General features: G+C 41.4%; 1 protein-coding gene across 8 annotated transcripts in view; it reads left to right on the top strand.

The window, feature by feature from the left end:
• LOC109925759 (protein adenylyltransferase SelO-like) overlaps nucleotides 1-18,863 on the top strand; it is a 146,617-nt gene that overhangs the window by 39,004 nt on the left and 88,750 nt on the right. For 7 of the 8 annotated variants that reach the window (XR_007264697.1, XM_048611675.1, XM_048611701.1 and 4 more), the window contains 4 exons: nucleotides 4,337-4,406; nucleotides 4,548-4,620; nucleotides 6,831-6,914; nucleotides 13,704-13,833. Coding sequence is in view for 7 of the 8 variants with exons in the window: in XM_048611675.1 (XP_048467632.1) it covers nucleotides 4,337-4,406; nucleotides 4,548-4,620; nucleotides 6,831-6,914; nucleotides 13,704-13,833 (357 nt within the window). In the remaining variant the exon portion in view is untranslated. The remainder of the gene's footprint in view (nucleotides 1-4,336; nucleotides 4,407-4,547; nucleotides 4,621-6,830; nucleotides 6,915-13,703; nucleotides 13,834-18,863) is intronic. The other variant, XM_048611690.1, reaches the window with a different exon arrangement.

Here is an 18,863-nt window from a genome sequence, read left to right as displayed (position 1 = left end):
ACTCGGTAATGGTCATCACGAAACTACCGTCAATTGTTGTTAAAAACCAGTCTGGTTCACTAATGTCTTTTAGGAAATGAAATCTGTCATCCTCATCTGGTCTGGCCTGTTTGTGACTCTCTACTCACAGCAATATTGTTGACACTTAGCGGCCCTGTAAATTTGCCAACCCTTAGGAATTCTGATTGATTCTCTGCCAGTCTCTGTATGTTAGCCAATACAAATGAATGAGAAGAATTTGCCTCACATTACTTCTGTACATGTGCTTCCATGGACAGATGAATAGATTTTGAAGTTAGGTGGTCAAATGAAATCTTGGGTAATGTCTTAGTATTAATGTTGGTATGAAAGACTTCATTTACTATGCAAGTCCAAAGAAAATTGCTGTCTTCCACAACTTTTACTTCTAACAAGAAACTGAACTAAATAATTGAGTCAGAGTTAAACTCACAGCTGAGGGACAGTGATATATTCAAGAGACTTGGTAGTTTTTAAAAGAAACATCTTTTTTTTTGTTCCTAAAACCTAATGTGTGCTTGTTTACCATGCGAAACAAAGTGGGAATAAGATCAGAAATCAGGGCTCTGTGTATTTTTGCACAAGGCAGATTCCTTGAGTCCAGATCGGACAAGAGTAGTGTAAATAGGCCTGGAGAGTACATTTTACTTTGTTAATATATAGCTTAGGTTAACTTGGTTATTTTCAGGAGGTTTTACAATAAACTGGAAGCCTATTGGAAACCAATCATGTCGGAACTAAAAATACCAAGATTTCACATTGTTTTCAAAGACGCCAGTTGTAACGCTCACAACTATACAATCACTGTCTCATTATATGTATGAACCACTACTATTGTAAATTAGTAACCAGCAGATGCTTCTATTCAGAATGCTTCAATTATGTTGTAATTTAAAAAAAAGTGATCATAAACAAGTAATTAATGAATGCTGGATCAATTTTTGTTGCATACAGCCACACGGGGCACGGGAGTGGCCTTGCTGAGGCAATTTGGCAGTCATGAAAAGATGGCTTTTTTAAGGCCACAGAGGTCTGGACGACTTCGGCAAGGAAAAACCTAGAGGCACAGTGACACCATGAAACAAGTATTTCAACAACGGGCATTGCTACACCATTTTCTCTGTCCTTCCTGCTATTGCTCTGTTTTTGCTAAGCGTCAATTGTAACATGTTTTAGTTCAAACCTCTCCTTGAAGACATTGGGCTGGATATTAACTTGAAGTGAGCATGGGGAGACCATAGAGCTGATGTCAGGATTGAAAATCTGAAAGGAATGAGTTTCTTGAAGACCCTGTCATATTTACTGGAAGGATCGGACAAATGTTTCTTTTGTCTGTTTGCTAGTTGTAGGCAGTCACATTAAGAGGCTTAAATAAAATCATAATAAGGCAGATGCTGGAATTATGAAATAAAAACAGAGTGCTAGAGAAACTCAGCAGGTCTGGCAGCATCTATGGAGAAAGAAACAGAATTAACATTTCAAGTTCAGCTTGAGTCCAGTTCCAAAGAAGAGTCTGAACTTGAAACAATAACTCTGTTTCTCTCTCTTCAGATCTTACCGCACGTATTGAGTTTTCAGCACATTTTGTTTTTATTTCAAGTTAAAGGGATATCAGATGGCCATGCCTTCAACACTTGGCCATAGTGAGGAAGTAACTGGTGCAGGAGAAGGAGAATTGAAGTTTACAACTGGGAAAGCTGGGGCAGCCAGATCAGGGGGTGATCAGGGATGGATCCTGACATTATGGACTCTGGGGTTGTAGAGATTAGAGATTTTTGAGGGAAGATCTGTAGCTCGGGTTGTGGCTGGAGTTGTTGGTTGGTTCGCTGAGCTAACTAGTTTTTGTGCAAACATTTTGTCCCCCTTCTAGGTGATATGTTCAGTGCTATCTAGCCCCCATTGAAGCGCTGTTGTTCTGTTCCATTCTGAATTTATATGGTCCAGTCTGTTATGGTGGATAGTTCTGATTCCAGTTTTGCTCCATAGTGGTATGTAGATGGGATCTGCTTCAACATGTTTGTTGATGGTACCAGTGGTTGAAAGCCAGGCTTCTAGGAATTCTTGCACTTGTCTTTGTTTTGCTTGACCTAGTACTGTTTATTTGGTTGTGCCGTTTTGCTGTGAGTTGGTGTTCATGTTTCCTGGTTGCGTGTTTTCTGCCCATCTGTCCTATGTATTGCTTCTTGCAGTTGCTGCATGGTATTTTGTATATCACATTTGTCCTACCCTAGATTAGAAACATATCGGAACTGAATACAAGACTCCTACGACCTCTTGGAATAACGATAGCACACAAACCAACAGCCACACTTTGCCAGCTACTCTCAGAGATGAAAGACCCCACATCCACAATGAGCAGAACAAATGTGATATACAAAATATCATGCAGCAACTGCGAGAAGCAATACAGGCAGGAAACTTGCCATCAAGATGCACGAACACCAACTCACAGCAAAATGGCACGACCAACTCTCCCTCATCCCTATTCACTCTGACAAATGAGATCAGTTTAACTGGGATAACATAGCAGTACTAGGACAAGGAAAGCAAAGACAAGCATGAGAATTCCTGGAAGCCTGGTTTACAACCACTGGTACCATAAACTAACATGTTGAAATAGACCCCATCTACATACCACTATGGAGCAAAACCGGAAACAGAACTACCCACCATAACAGACTGGACGATATAAATTCGGAATGTAACAAAACAACAGCGCCTCGATGGAGGCTAGACAGTACTGAACATGTCACCTAGAAGGGATACGAAACGTTTGCATGAAAACCAGTCAACTTGGTGAACCAACTAACAACTCCAAGTTTGAGGGAGTCAGGGAGACCTCATGGGGATGAGATTGCATAGGAAATTGGACATTCCTGGCACTTCAAATCATGGGGAATTGTTGAAGAAGGTATAATGAATCCAGAAGGTAAATGGAAAGGCATTTGTTTTTGGATTCAACGTTCCTTGCCTCCCTTTAGCTAATGGACTCAGCAACGCTTGGGAAATGTAACCACTCTTGCCCTATACAGCAGAGGTGGCCACAACACCAGACCATGCCAGCCTGCTCCAAGGTTGCTCTACCAGGGTTAAAGCAGTCACAGCCGTCTGAAGGAATACACAGCAATGTGCAAAGAACTCTACCAATATAAGTGCACAATCTTCTTCCCAACATCTTGCACTTTCTCTGCTACTGTACCCACCCCCCTCCAAGGCTCATGCTCTCTCACTTGCTGTCACTCACCTGTCGCTTTCTGGTATATATCTGCACTAGATTTCTCAACAGTACAGTAGTGTCGTGAGCCTGTTGTATCTGGTTGATGTGGCAAAGTGCAAAAAACCAAGGCCAATCAATGCAAGACAGGGATGCTGTAAGCATCTGGGTAGGCTCAGCAAGAGTAAGCGCCGTGACAGAAAATGAACAGGCCAGACATGCAACCTGGTCCAGTCCATGAGTTGGATATATGCCCCATAGTGTAGAGTCCTTGCAGCAGCATTAAAATGTTAGTTGCTGGTGCAGCATTGAAGTGCAGAAGAGTGCTGTTAATGGTTTGAATATTTGCAATGGGAGTTCTTAGAGCTGGCATATGTCAGAGGTCACTGTCTGTGGTCATGGAGTACATGTGGCCAGTGCCCATGGAATGTCCTCTGAGATAATGGTGCCTGGTGTCTGACATAGATTTCCTTATGCTCTTATAACTGAACTGTGAGTTACTTCATTGTATCATTTAGTAATACAGTAGCGGAAGAAGTTACTTACCAACTGAGTATGCACTGACTTTTCAAAGAGTGGTCCATTTAGTTTCATTCTTTGGTTCTTTGGCAAGATTTTTATTCTTCAAGTAGTTATCTAATTTCCTTTTGAATGTACTGGTGAATCTATTTCCACCTTGTTAGGCAGCAAGGTCCAAATGATACCCACTTGTATGCCTGTGTGCAAACACTTTTTTTAGTCATCCTTGGGAGGTAAGCATGTGTAAACTAGCATATTATGCTTGCCTGTAATTGTTCATAAGAAGGTGTGGTGGGCTGCCTGCTTGAACGACAGTATCCTTGGAGCATAGGCACACCCACATTGTTGTTAGGGAGTGAGTTCCAGGATTTTGAGCTCCAGGATTTTGAACCAGTGATATTGAAGGAGGGCTGATGTAATTCCAAATCAGGTATGTGGCTTGAAGGGGAACATGCATGTGATACTATCCCCATGGTTTCGTCGCCCTTGTCCTTTAGGTGGTAAAGATTGTGTCTTTATTGCGTATGTATTTTATCACAAATTTCATTCATGTACCATTTGTTTTTATTGTTTTCTTCTCCTCAGGAAACTGGTGGATTTCATTATAAAACTACATTTTCCTTTGATAAACGTAACCAGCTCAAACAGGTATCTGGTACGTTTTAAGATAAATATTTTCAATGTATGATATTAGAATTTGTACTGTTTGTGTACCATTAACTGAAATGTCATATTTCCCTTGTCTTTTCAGAAAATTAGTAACAATTTTTACTGAGTTAACATTTTGTTATTGCAGGAATTTTTCGCTCAAGTTGTGACTGATACATCATATCTCATCGCACAATGGATGTCGGTGGGTTTTGCACATGGTATGATATAAAAACATTGTTCAATGTAATTAAATTAGAAAATACCAAATTAACATACAAAGATCCAATGGGCAGCATCTTATAGGGGCTTGAACAAAGTGGGCTATGGCAAGATTTGTGACGGAATCATGTAAGAAGTCCAATGAGGCCTGTTTCAACATTGGGAGTAAGTTGCATCTTTTTTGCATTTACTGAGCAGTGAGATAGGTTTCTGGTTAGGCAGTGGTGAGTTGCTAACTAAGAGGGATTAAAGCTTGTTAAATATCTTTTAATTCCACAACTTATTAATATTCAAGTTAAGCATCGAGAATGGAAGTTAGAGCACAAACCTGACTGCTTCAGGTCATCACTTGCTCCAAAGGACCTCCATGTTTGACACTGGCATAGGCACTGGCCACACCACCCCATATCAACAGACATTGACATCTGACATGTGCTGGCTTTTGAGATCCCTGAAGGCACATTTCCAGTCCACTTACAGCACACTTCTGCAATTTAGTGATGCACCTTAGGCTGCATTGGCATCGATCATTGTAATGCTACTGTAAGAGACTGCACTCAGGTACACAGATTCAGCTCATGGAGTAGACCAGATTGTGTGTTTGGCCTGTTCGCTTGCCTGTTCACTCTGAGACTACCTGGATGCTCAGGCATGCCTAGCCTTTCTGTGCTTTTGCCCCCTCAAGCAGCCATACAAGGCTCACAATACTGCCGTATTGCCCTACAGTTTATCGCAGATGCAAAGCCAAGAAGCTTGTCATGTTGTCACCAGGCCTCAGTTAAGGCAAAACAGATAGCGTTCTCTCTGGGGGTCCCAATATAGTAAATCAACGGCAGCTACCAGTACCACTCTATCTTATACACAGTCAGTGAATGACTTGATGCAGTCAGAGTCATCATGCTCTCCACATAAGGGAAGAGGAGCCAAATGTTGGCAGCCCACCATTCTTGACTCTTTTGCCCTACTGCGGGGTGTTTTTCTGCTGAAATAAGAGAAAGACAAGTATTGTGGGAATTGAAAGTGGGTGAAACAGCCATTACTTTTGATGCAAGTGGCTGAGTAAATAGGTAGCACAGAGGGCATGCAGGATTAGTGGTGTCATTTGTAGGGGTGGCTGAGAATGAGAGAGGGGTGATGAGGTGGGCACTAATGACATTGGTTGAGAATTAGCCATTCAACAGTATTCCTACCCAGGAAGATATTGGAAGTCTGATGATGGAATGGGATGGTCATGTAGAAGCATCATTGTTGTGCAAACCTTGGGTAGATCAGGTTGTCCCTGGTACATCTCTCCACGGTCCTCGGATCCATGACAGGCTAGTTTGGACTTACTGGATCCTCCGCATGCTCTGACAAATCCTCCTTATTTGAGAAAGTCTGATCTTCCTGTTCTTCCCTTTATGACATCTATCCATGTTGCAGTACCAAGTTGTGCAGTGCATAACAGACCATGACTAATCATGACAATTTTTGAGTATGCATTGCAGAGCCCCTCTAGACTGGCCAACACAGCAGAAGTGCATTTTAAGATAAAAACCAAAAGAACTGCGGATGCCATAGATCAGGAACAAAAACAAAGTTGCTGGAAAAGCTCAGCAGGTCTGGCAGCATCTGTGAAGGGAAAAACAGAGTTAACGTTTCGGGTCCGGTGTCCTTTCTCAGTCCCTTGACCAAGCACCAATTGTGTGTTGATGGACTGAAGTTATTTACAATTTACAGATCTTTTAAATAAGGCATGGGCACTATTGGGATTTGAACCCAGGATTTCCCACCTGCACTAGAAATGTGTAATAGCATCTCTGAACAGTTTGATTAGAAAAATAGGTACAATTTATATATTTAGTAGGATGTTCACTGTGAGCTTTGATGACCGTGAGTGCAATAGATGATGCCTTATGCTTGAGGAAACCCAGCAATGACACTGAATGTGCCAGGTGATGTTGCAGCCTGGCTGTCATCTTCTGTGGTAAAGATATAGAGTAATTAGAACCACTAAATATGCCATCAATTACCTTTTATGCACCTATGTATAGTATGGATGTCACATATATTGCCTTGGAAGCCACTGCTGGTATAGAAATTGAGGGCCATTGTAACCTTGAGGGCCATTAGTATGTGGTCTGCCATCTCTCCTCTAGACTCAGTCCTACAACATGCTCTTTTTCCTTTTGTTTCTGTTGATCAGCATTTTCTGTTTTCTCTGTTTCAGGTGTGTGTAATACAGACAACTTCAGTGTGCTTTCTGTAACGTTAGATTATGGTCCTTTTGGCTTTATGGATTTCTATGATCCGAGTAAGTTTCTTTCTTCTTTTCAAAACATCTATTACAACTGCACTCAAAAACACAGTTTAACATAGTGATCCGCATCAACCTTAGGACCATATATATATCTGACTCATAAAAAAATTTGCAAGCGAGTTGTCTCGCAAAATATACTGTTGCATATTTACATTTTTCATACTGTTTAAAAATAGTGTTCATCTTGGCTGTTACGGCAATGATGGCACTGCAGTTTGTCTTGTGGCGTTAAACTAGGAAGGAGAAAATTATCTGGGACTTTAATCTGTGATTTTTTAATAATGATCATCAATTCTAGATATTGTGCATGCTATTATTTTGGTTATGGATAAACTGGGCATAAGGCGTGGTGTTCTTCCTCCCTGCTTCCTCCCCAACTTGCCCTGCAATCCTCTAACCCTCCTCAGTTGACTAGTTTCACTACCTGATACTCAGTATCTTAACCAAGCATGTAGGATAGTTACTTACATATGTAGTGGAAGGCTGAAGTAAAAACGGTTAGTGATGGAAAAACTCATCAGGTCTGGCAACATTAACGGAGAGAGAAATGGTTAATATTTTGATTGCTGATGAGATGAGATTGCAAGGAACATACAAACTGATTGTAAAAGCTTCTATAGGTATGAAAACAAGATTAATGAAGGCAAATGTAGGTCCCTTACAGTCAGAAACAGGGAAAGTTCTAATGAGGAACAAAGAAATAGCAGACAAATTGAGTACATTTTGATTTTGTCTTCACAAAGGAAGACACAAATAGTGTATCAAAAATTTTGGGGAACATGAGGTCTAGTAATAATCTACATCGCAGAATCCTTAAGGAAGTGGCCCGAGATATAGTGGATGCATTGGTGGTTATCTTTCGAGGTTGTATAGATTTTGGAACAGTTGCTATGAATTGGAGGATAGCTAATATAATTGAAAAAAAGAGGTAAAGAGAAAACAGGGAATTATAGACATGTTAGCCTGACATTGATAGTAGGAAAAATGTTAAAGTCCATCATAAAAGATTTAAAAGCAGAGCACTTAGGGTCGTAGAGATGTACAGCATGGAAACAGACCCTTCGGTCCAACTTGTCTATGCCAACCTGTCATTGCTGGATTGTCCATGCTGACCTAAATTAATCTAGTCCCATTTGCTAGCATTTGGACTATATCCCTCTAAATCCTTCCAGCAGGATAGAAGGGATGGAAAAGGTGGTGGGGAAGCTTGGTTAATTATAAATGAAATGAGGACTGTTGTGAGCATGATCTAGGCTCAGATGATGTAGAATCCATTTGGGTGGAGGTAAAAAAAGAATGCAAGGGAACGATGACATATGTAGGAGCAGTGTACACGCTCCCAAATAGTAGCCATTCTGTGGGAAACGCTGTAAGTCAACAAATAGGAGCATGTAAGAAGAATAGAGCAATAATTATGGGTGACATTAATCTTCTTGTTTATTGGGTTAATCAAATTGGAAAGGATAGATATGACAACAAATTCGTAGAGTGCATTAGGAATAGTTTCCTAGAGCAATATGTCATGGAGCCAATCAGGGAGCAGGCTATCTTGGATCTGGTATTGGGTAATGAAAGTAAGATTAATAAGTAGAGACTAGTGAGCCTCATGTCAGTGGTGGGTAAGTTGTTGAAGGGAATTCTGAAGGACAAGGTTTATATACATTTGGAAAAGCAAAGCCTGATCAGGGATAGTCAACATGGCTTTGTGTGTGGGAAATCGTATCTCACTAACTTGAAGAGGTGACAAAGATAGATGAGGGCATGGCAGTAAACATTGTCTGTGTGGACTTCAGCAAAGCGTTTGACAAAGTTCCACATGGTAGTAAAGTTAAATCACATGGGATCCAGGGGGAGCTAGCCAACTGGATACAAAATTGACTTGAAAGTAGGAGACAGAGGTTGGTGGTAGAGGGTTTCTTTTCAGACTGGAGGTCTGGGACCAGCCACAAGGTGCTGGGTCCAGTGCTCTTCATCCAGTGAATATTGGAGGCATGATTAGTAAGTTTGCAGAAGACACCAAAATAGATAGTGTAATGCGTAGTGAAGAAGATTATCTCAGAGTACAATGGATCAGATGGAGTTTATTTTAGATAAATGTGAGGTGTTGCATTTTGGTAAGGCAAACCAGGGCAGGACATACATAGTTAATGGTATGGCAGTGGGGAGTGTTGCCAAGCAAAGAGACCTAGGGGCACCGGTCCATAGTTCCTTGAAAGTGGAGTCGCAGCGAGACAGTGTGGTGAAGAAGACATTTGGCATGCTTGCCCTTCATTGGTCAGAACATTGTGCACAGGAGTTGGGAGGTCATGTTGTGGCTGTACGGGACATTGGTGGGGCCACTTCTAGAATACTGCACTCAATTCTCATTGCTCTTCTATAGGAAGGGGTTTGTTAAACTTGAGGGTGTGGAAAAGATTTACAAGGATGTTGTCTGGACTGGAGAGTTTGATTATAGGGAAAGGCTGAATAAGCTGAGGCTATTTTCCATGGAGCGTAGGAGGCTGAGGGGTGACCTTAAGAGGTGTATAAAGTCATTAGGGGCATGGATAGGGTGAATAGCCACGGTCTTTTTCCATGGGTGGGGAGTGCAAAACTAGAGGACATAGGTTTAAGGTGAGAGGAGAAAGATTTAAAAAGGACTGGAGGGGTAACTTTTCAAGTAGAGGGTGATGCGTGTATGGAACGAGCTACCAAAGGAAGTGGTAAAGTTGAATACAACTACAATATTTAAAAGGTATATGGATGGGCATATGAATAGGAAGAGTTTAGAGGGATATGGGCCAAATGCTGGCAAATGGGACTAGGTCAGATTAGAATATCTGGTCAGTGCGGGTGTGTTGGGCTGAAGGGTCTGTTTCTGAGCTGTCTGACTCTATGAAATGCCATCCGAATAAAAGATTCCCTTGGAAGTACTGATCATAACTTGATTAAATTTATAATTCAGTTTGAGAGTGAAAACCTTGGGTCAGAAACAACTGTGCTGAACTTTAATAAAGGAAATTACAATGAAGTTGTTGACAATGAAGTTACAATGCAGTCTTCCTTACTAACCTCTGGGGCTGCCTCAGACTAGTCAAGCAACAGCCTGACATAGTAAAACTCACGGAATCATACCTTACAGGCAATGTCCCAGGCATCACCATCATCATCCCTGGATATGTCCTGTCCCACCGGCAGGTCAGACACAGCAGAGGTGGCAGCACAGTGGCATGCAGTTGGGAGGAATTGCCCTGGGAGTCCTCAACGTTGGTTCCACACCCCATGAAGTCCTATGGCCTCAGGTTAAACATGGGCAAGGAAACCTCATGCTGATTACCATATGGTGTCCTCCCTTGGCTGATGAATCAGTACTCCTCCAGGGTGACAAGGGCACAAAATATACTGTGGGTAGGGGCTTTCAATGTCCATCACCAAGAGTAGCTCGGAGCAGTACCACTGATTGTGCTGGTCGGGTCCTAAAGGACATAGCTGCTAGACTGGGTCTGCAGCAGCTGATGAGGGAACCAACAAGAAGGAAAAATATACTTGACCTCATCCTTACCAGTCTGCCGGCGGCAGATGTATCTGTCCATAACAGTATCAGTAAGAGCAACCATTGCACAGTCCTTGGAGATGAAGTCCTGCCTTCCCATTGTGAGTAACCTCCAGCATGTTGTGTTGCACTATCATGGTGCTAAATGGGACAGATTTCAAACAGGTCTAGCAACTCAAGACTGGACAGCCAGGAGGCATTGTGGGCTGTCAACAGCAGCAGAATTGCACTCCAGCACAATCTGTAATCTCATGGCCCAGCATATCCCCCACTCAACCAGTACCATCAAGCCAGGGGATCAACCCTGGTTCAATGGAGCAGCACCAGGCATACCTGAAAATGAGGTGTTAAACTGATGAAGCTACCAAACAGGACTACTTGCATGCCAAACAGCATAAGCAGCAACTGATAGACAGAGCTAAGTGATCCCATAACCAACAGCTGAGTCTAAGTTCTGCACTCCTGCCATATCCAGCCATGAATAGTGATGGACAATTAAAAAAATCACTGGAGGAGGAAGCTCCACAAATATTCCCACCTTCATTGATGGAAGAGCCTTGCACATCAGTGCAAAAGATAAGGCTGAAACTTTTGCAGCAATCTTTAGCCAGAAGTGCCGAGTAGATGATCCATCTTGGCCTCCTCCGGTGATCCCCAGTATTACACATGATATCAAGAAACAGTTAGAGACACTGGATACTGCAAAGGCTACGGGCCATGGCGGCATTCCAGCAATAGTACTGAAGACTTGTGCTCCAGGACTTGCTGCTCCCTAGCCAAACTCTTCCAGTACAGTTACAGCACTGGCATCTATTCGACCAATGTGGAAAATTACCCAGGTATGTTGTGTACATAAAAAGCAGACAAATGAAACCCAGCAATTACCACCCCAGTCTACTCTTGATCGTCAGTAAAGTGATGGAAGGTGTCATCAATAGTGCTATCAAACAGCACTTGCTCGGCAATCACTTGATCAGTGATATCCAGTTTGGGTTCTGCCAGGGCCACTCAGCTCCTGACCTCATTGACCTCATTCAAGCATGAACAAAAGAGCTGAATTCCAGAGGTGAGGTGAGAATAACAGCCCTTTGCAGCCTTGATGTCTTCAACCGAGTGTGGCTTCAAGGAGCCCTAGCAATACTGGAATCAATGGGTATCAGGGGACAAACATTCCACTGGTTCAAGTCATACTTGGCATATAGGAAGGTGATTGTAGATATTGCAGATCGATCATTTCAGCTCCAGGACATCTCTGCAGGTGTTCTTCAGGTTAGGGTCCTAGGTCCAACTATCTTTAGCTGCTTTGTCAATGATTATCCTTCCATCATAAGGTCGGAAGTGAAGGTGTTCGCTGATGAATGTTCAGGACTGTTCGCAACTCCTGAAGCAGTCCATGTTGAAATGCAACAAGATCTGGACAATATGCTGTCTTGGATTGACAAGGGGCAAGTAACATTTGCGCCACACAAATGCCAGGTTATGACCATCACCAATAAAAAACAAATCCAACCATGATACTTTTATATTCAATGGTGTTACCGTCACTGACTCCCCTGCTGTCAACATCCTGGGGTTTACCATTGACCAAAAACTCAACTGGATTCGCCACATAAACAGTGACTATGAGTACAGGTCAGAGGCTAGGAATACTGTGACGAATAACTCACCTCCTGACTCTCCAAAGCCTGTTAATCATCTACAAGGCAGAAGTCAGGAGTGACGGAATATTCCCCACTTGTCTGGATGAGTGCAGCTCTTACAACACTCAGGAAGCTTGATACCATCCAGGACTAAGCAGTCCACTTGATTGCCACTGCATTCACAAGCATCAACTTCCTTCATTACCAGTGTCAGTAGCAGCAGTGTACTATCAACAAGATACACTGCAGAAATTCACCAAAGATCCTCAGACAGCACCTTCCAAACCCAGGACCACTTCAGTTCAGAAGGTCAAAGGCAGCCAATACATTGGAACACTGCCACCTACAAGTACCCCTCCAAACCACACACCATCCTTCCCTCTCTTTGCTTGGTCATAATCCTGGAATTCCCTTCCGAATGGTATTGTGAGTCAACCCACAGCAGCTGGACTGCAGCAGTTCAAGAAAGCAGCTCACCACCTCCTTCTCAAGGGCCACTAGTGACAGGCAATAAGTACTGACCAACCAGTATCCAACAAAGACATAACAAAACATGTTCTCGTGCGACAACATGTGGAGTATTGTGAGCAGTTTTGGCTTCTGTATTTAAGGAAAGATATCATTTAATTGTAGGTAGTTCAGAGAAGGTTTACTAGGATAATCCCTGGTATGGAGGGTTGTCTTATGAGCAAAGGATAAACAAGTTGGGACTCTGCTTACTGAGAGTTTAGAAGAATGAGCATTGATCTCATTGAAGCATGTAGGGTTCTTGAGGAGCTTGACAGGGTAAATGCTGAAAGGATGTTAGGACCAGAAGGCGTAGTCTCAAAATAATAAAGAAGTGCCAATTTAAGACTGAGATGGAGAGGAATTTCTTCTCTCAGAGTTCTGTGGGGCAGAGTCCTTGTGTATACCCAAGGGTCAGAAGGGAAATCAAGGTTTAAGGAGAAGGGCAGGCAAGTGGACATAAGGCATGTTGGATCAGCCATGATCTTATTGAATGATGGAGCAGGCTCAAGGGGCTGAATGGCATACTCCTGTTTATGTTACTTATGGTCTTATAGCCTTATGTGATTTGGACATGTTGAGTGGGTGTGCAAATGCATGGCAGATGAAGTATAATATGGATATATGTGAGATTATCCACTTTGGCTGCAAAAGCAAATGATAGTGAGTAGCATGCAGGTGCAGCAAGTGGTGAAGAAGGCAAATGATATGTTGGCCTTTATATCAAAAGGATTCAAAGACAGGAACAGGGATGTTTTGCTGCAATTGTACAGCCCTTGTGTGGACCATTGTATGTAGTTTTGATTTCCTTATCTGAGGAAAATCTGAACAAATTATAGTTCAGAGCAGGGAGGTTATGCATTGAGTGAACTCATCACATTCTATGATATAAGTTCCTGGAGGCATTTTTAAAAATTTACTTGTGGTTAAAAGGCGGGAGAAATATAATCTTTTTCTATTTAATTATGCTCATATTAATAGCCATAAGGAGGGTGTAAACCTGAAACGTGAACTTTCCTGCTCCCATGATGCTGCCTGACCTGCTATGTTCCTCCAGCTCCACACTGTATTGACATAAATAAATACTACTGTTTCCTGTACCAGATTCTGTGCCAAATACATCTGATGATGAAGGCCGGTACAAGATAGGGAACCAAGCCAGCGTTGGGAGATATAATCTCGACAAATTGCGGAAGGCTCTGAAGTCTTTATTGAACCATAAGCAACAGCTGTTGTGAGTAGTGCTTACAGTCTTCAATGCCAGCTGACTTCCTAACATATCCAGCACAGGATTTAGTTTGTTTTCCCAGACATAATAAAATAACCAGGAGTTGACCAGTATTTTCCTGTTTGAAAACGAGGCACCAAGTTGTGTTTACAAAAAGTATTTCCTCTAAATTAAGCTGGGAATTATAATTAGGAGCAATCTTGATGCTGTTGTTTTGAAGCATGTAATGGTAAGGGTATTTGAGAATTTAATGGATATCAACCCAGTTTAAAAACTAAAGAAAATGTGTCATGTATTATATCCAACAGCAATAACAACTTAGAGTCATAGAGTCATACAGCATGGAAACAGACTGTTTGGTCCAACCAGTCCAGGCCGACTTATCCAAAACTAAACTAGTCCGACCTTCCTATGCTTGGCCCATATCCCTCCAAACATTTCTTGTTAAACCACTTATCCAAATGTCTTTTAAACGTTATAAGTGTACCCTCATCCACCACTTCCTCTGGAAGTTCATTCCCCACACAAACCACTCAAAAAAATGCCCCTCGTCTTTTTTACATCTTTCTCCTCTTACCTTGAAAATATGCCCTCAATCTTGAAATTTCCCCACCATAGGGAAAAGATGCCTGCCATTCACCTTATCTATACCCCTCATGATTTTATAAACCTCTTGTATTTATATTTAACTTATATTTATCATTGAATCATTTATTTATTGTCACATGTATTCAATGTAAAATAAAGTGAAAAGTGTGTACCATTGCCATGCATAGGCGCCATTCACATTAACTTAAAATAAAAATAAAGAAAGACTCCTTAAAGAGAGTCCAACTTTTCCTCCAATGCTACAGTCCTGCCCAGGCTTCACCAGCCCACACCATGCCGCTGCCAGAGTCCCGCTCCGGGGTGCACCAGCCCACACTATGCCGCTGCCAGAGCCCCATTCCAGGCTTCCTAGCCCATGCTGTGCTGCCACCAGATGCCCACTCTGGGGTACACCAGCCCACTCTATGCCACCACCAGGGCCCACTCCATGCAGAAGTTAGAGTCCCACTCCAGGCTTCACAGACCGGCTGACTCTGTAACCACGCTGCCTCTGAAGACGCCACCACCACTCCGGAACCCATCAAACCACCTTCCTACCCAAGAGCTCTCTTTATCAGCTTAATTTGAGCGAAAACTAAATAAAACATTGTAAAACAACTGAGAATCATAAAGACAGTCACCAAGTCATACAGCATGGAAACAGATCCTTCAGCCCAACCAGTCCATGCCGACTATCATTGTAAAACATTGTAAGTCATTTCAGAGGCCATTAACTATAATAAAAAATGAGGATAGGACATCAAAAGGTTTAGTAGACAGGTAAACAGGTTTTAAGGAAGAGAGAGAGGTTGTGAAATTTAGGGAGGGATTCCTAGAGTTTAAAGCCTTGTCAGGAGAAAGCAAGCTGCCAGTGGTGGACTGAATGAAATTCAGGATGCACAATAGGCCAGAATTCTGTGAAAAGATCAGTGAAAATGTTTTTGTTGCTAATTTAATTCTGGCATTCCCAAAAAATTAATATAGATATTTTACTGAAAACAATTATCCAGATTATTTGTAGCTGTTTTTGTTCTAATGTTTTGTCTGTAATTTTCCTTTGTTTGAATTGTGATTTCTCTTTCAACTTAACTCTCTGCACAACCTGGAAACCGTCTTCCAGAATCTTCAAGAAAGAGTTAGACTGCATGCCATGATTTTTTTGGGAAGTTATATATTTTAGTCTAATTGAGTAAACCGATTACTCCATGATCATGTTGTTTATCCCAAATAATCAAATTCAAATGTTAATGAATCATCTTTTTTTGATATGGTTTTCTACTGTGCTGGATACCGTTATTAAACTAATAGTTCCTCTTTCTGCATTGTTTTAAATGAATGAAGTATACTACCTGTTGTGGTCTCAACTATAATGTACAGCATGGATGTGCCACATGCTGACTTTATCAGATGAGCTTCCTTGGCCTATTGATCGTTCTAGCCTTCTGTTTGCTTTTGATTTCAGATTGTAAATGCCTCAGTCTGGTTGCGCACATTTCAGACCAGCTTTATAACTCAAATGTTCTGCTAAGCAGATGCTCACAAAACTACAATGACACCATTAGTCCCACAATTTAAACATTTTTAAAATGTAGATTTCGTGGAAATTTCAGTTGATCTGTTTATGCAATCTTTTGTATTTCTGTTTTTGTTTTTAAATTATTAGTGATTAAGATAAAGTAATTTTTGCTACAGTTGGAAAATCATTCAGATTGTAAAGAAAATAGGATCTGGATCTGCAAACTTATGTCTTGAGTACCTCCCTACTGACCTATCTCTTGTGAATCCAGCTCTAGTTTATTGGTCAGGAAGAGGGAATTTGTGTGCCTTAGGTTTGAGAGTGGTTCACCACATCAATAAATAAATTTGCTTAAATAATTGTTTCTTTAGCATCAGATTTTTTCACATATGTCAATCTCACTGCAGATGGCTTTGTTCAAAAAAATGCCAGCATATAACAGTGGTTTACATACGCAACTGCAATAAAACCAGAAGTCTACATTGTCTGCAGTCACGCAGCTAAGCATCATCTGCTGCTAAGATCTCATTTTCTGCTGAGGGTTCTCCAGCTTTATGGTTTCATCCCAGGAAGTTTGCTTTATTTCTACTACTGATTTCCAGCTAAGTCCTCTCATCCTGCAGCACTTCCTTATTTTTAAATTTCTCTTCTCTTGTTTTATCTTCTCTAGCATTTGACTTATTGTAAGCGGAGCCCCATTCTGCTCTGGGCAGCCTTATCCTTTTCAAAAAGAAGTGGCTAAATTAGCAAGGAAAAGGCCCCATATTTATGTAACAGTGGGGTAATTTTACTTACCCTAAGGTGTCTTTTCAGGACACTGTTTATCTCTGTTTCTGCAGTTTTATTGTAACCGTTTTGTCTGGGAATTCAGAGGCATGGGAAACTTTACCATAAAAGGAGTCAGGGGATCTGATCCATAAGGTGGGTTAGCAAGAGCCAGAATGTTTCCTCCAGGCTCAACAAGCATATTGCTTTCTTCTACTGCTCTCAAATCCCTCCCTGCCACTTCTGCAATATCTCAACTCTGACCATGATAATTGCATTGACTGTAATCACTCCTGATTGCGATCTCTTCTCAACTGTAGTCACTTTTCAGTCATGAATCTCTTGACTTAAGCACAACTTTTTTCCTCAACCAAGCTGCTGACCACCATTTCTTTCCACTGACCAAAATATCTCTTCTCACACCCATTCATGATTTCTTTCCCTACGCTATCTTGCATGATTTCACCAGGCTTTCCAGCTAATGATGAATAGTTTGCTGATTTAGACTGGCTATTGGATGGAAGACCTGGTGAGAAAAGGTTTGTTGAGCTAATTTCAGTCGGATGTATTTTAGGAGCTTCCCATGCAGAACTACCAACCCTGTAAATAACGGGCCCAATGTTGTACATTGGAGAAAGCTATATATTCTTGAAGAAGCAACTTGGAGGTACTTTCATCTAGATTCAACCTATTTTATACTTGAATGAAACTTGTATTTATACACTTACATCTTGTGTAAGTGCTCATATATAGTATCTGCCAAGGGACAAGTAAAGCACTGAATGTGTGTTTTAGGGTAGTTTAGAATGCAAAAGAATTTCTTATTAATCAAGTATCCAGTGTTGAAGTGGTGGTTAAGAAATTACATAGGAAATCCCACTTCTGTTAGAATCCAATTGTTAGCTTCAAACTGACTTCTTAGGTGGACCTTAAACAAAAGAAAGATATTTGGAAAGGGAAATCTGGGACTGCATTCGTCCCCACTGTGTATATATAATTCATATAATGTGTAATATTATGTAAGCATCTGTTCAATTTTCAGGTTATCTACCACATGTTCAGATCGGAGAATTATGGGCAATTGGCAAACAGTTTTTCTAAAGTTTACTCCTGGCATCTAAGGACTCAGAAAATCTAACCTAGGGAGTGCCAAATGTTAAACCTCTTAGTTCATGGAATCCATGCATCCCAACAAGTCCACACCGACCCTCATAGCATCTCACCCAGACCCATCCCCCTATAACCCACTCATCCCTGAACACTATGGGCAATTTAGCATGGCCACCTAGCCTGCACATCTTTGGATTGTGGGAGGAAACTGGAGCACCTGGAGGAAACCCACACAGACATGAGAAGAATGTGCAAACTCCACACAGACAGTTGCCCGAGGGTGGAATCAAACCCAGGACCCTGGTGCTGTGAGGCAGCAATGCTAACCACTGAACCACCAGTTGGTGAAGGAGGATGCCAGAGGACATCTTTACCCAGTTTGCGATTTATTCAGAAAATGAATCATTACAATTTTCTCTAAAAGCCTGCCCCCAACCAAACTCAATCTGTACCTCTTTATATGTGCATAGGTAGTTATCCGATGAATATCCCCATCTGTGTACAGGAGCCTAACTTACACAATTTACAGATTGCCCTTTTCTTTACTAAATAACACTTAACTAACACCCAGATGAACAATATCTCACAACAAAGCAAAGAGGAAAAAAAATTCTCCATGCACTGTATAACACCTTATATCACTACATATGTCTCTTCTAGGATCACCAATAAACTTTTGGTACAAGCACTTCTTCTCAAGAAACAATCAAATACTTGATCCCTTGCATCAACTCATTTTATTTTGGAAGCTTATTTATTTTTAACATCTGTTTCATGCCAGCACTATCATTTTTTTTTTTCACATACTACTCCTGTAGAGCAGACATTATCCCACAAGGTACAATTATTTATCCCATGTCGTTTGGAATGTTTGTCGTTTGTCCAGAAAATATGACACATTCTTTCCACATAATGGGCCCAGTCCTTGACTGTAGAGTTGAGCAAATCAAATTTCCTAAACAAAGTCATGATGTAAGAAATGCTTACCCCAACTCAAAGATGACTGTTGTGAACAAGTTTCTTCAGGATCATGCTTTACTCTCATCAATGAGAAGCT

The sequence above is a fragment of the Rhincodon typus genome, chromosome 2 (genome assembly GCF_021869965.1).
Source record: "Rhincodon typus isolate 14 chromosome 2, sRhiTyp1.1, whole genome shotgun sequence".
Lineage (NCBI taxonomy): Eukaryota > Metazoa > Chordata > Chondrichthyes > Orectolobiformes > Rhincodontidae > Rhincodon > Rhincodon typus.
This window is presented reverse-complemented; position numbering and strand designations above follow the sequence as displayed.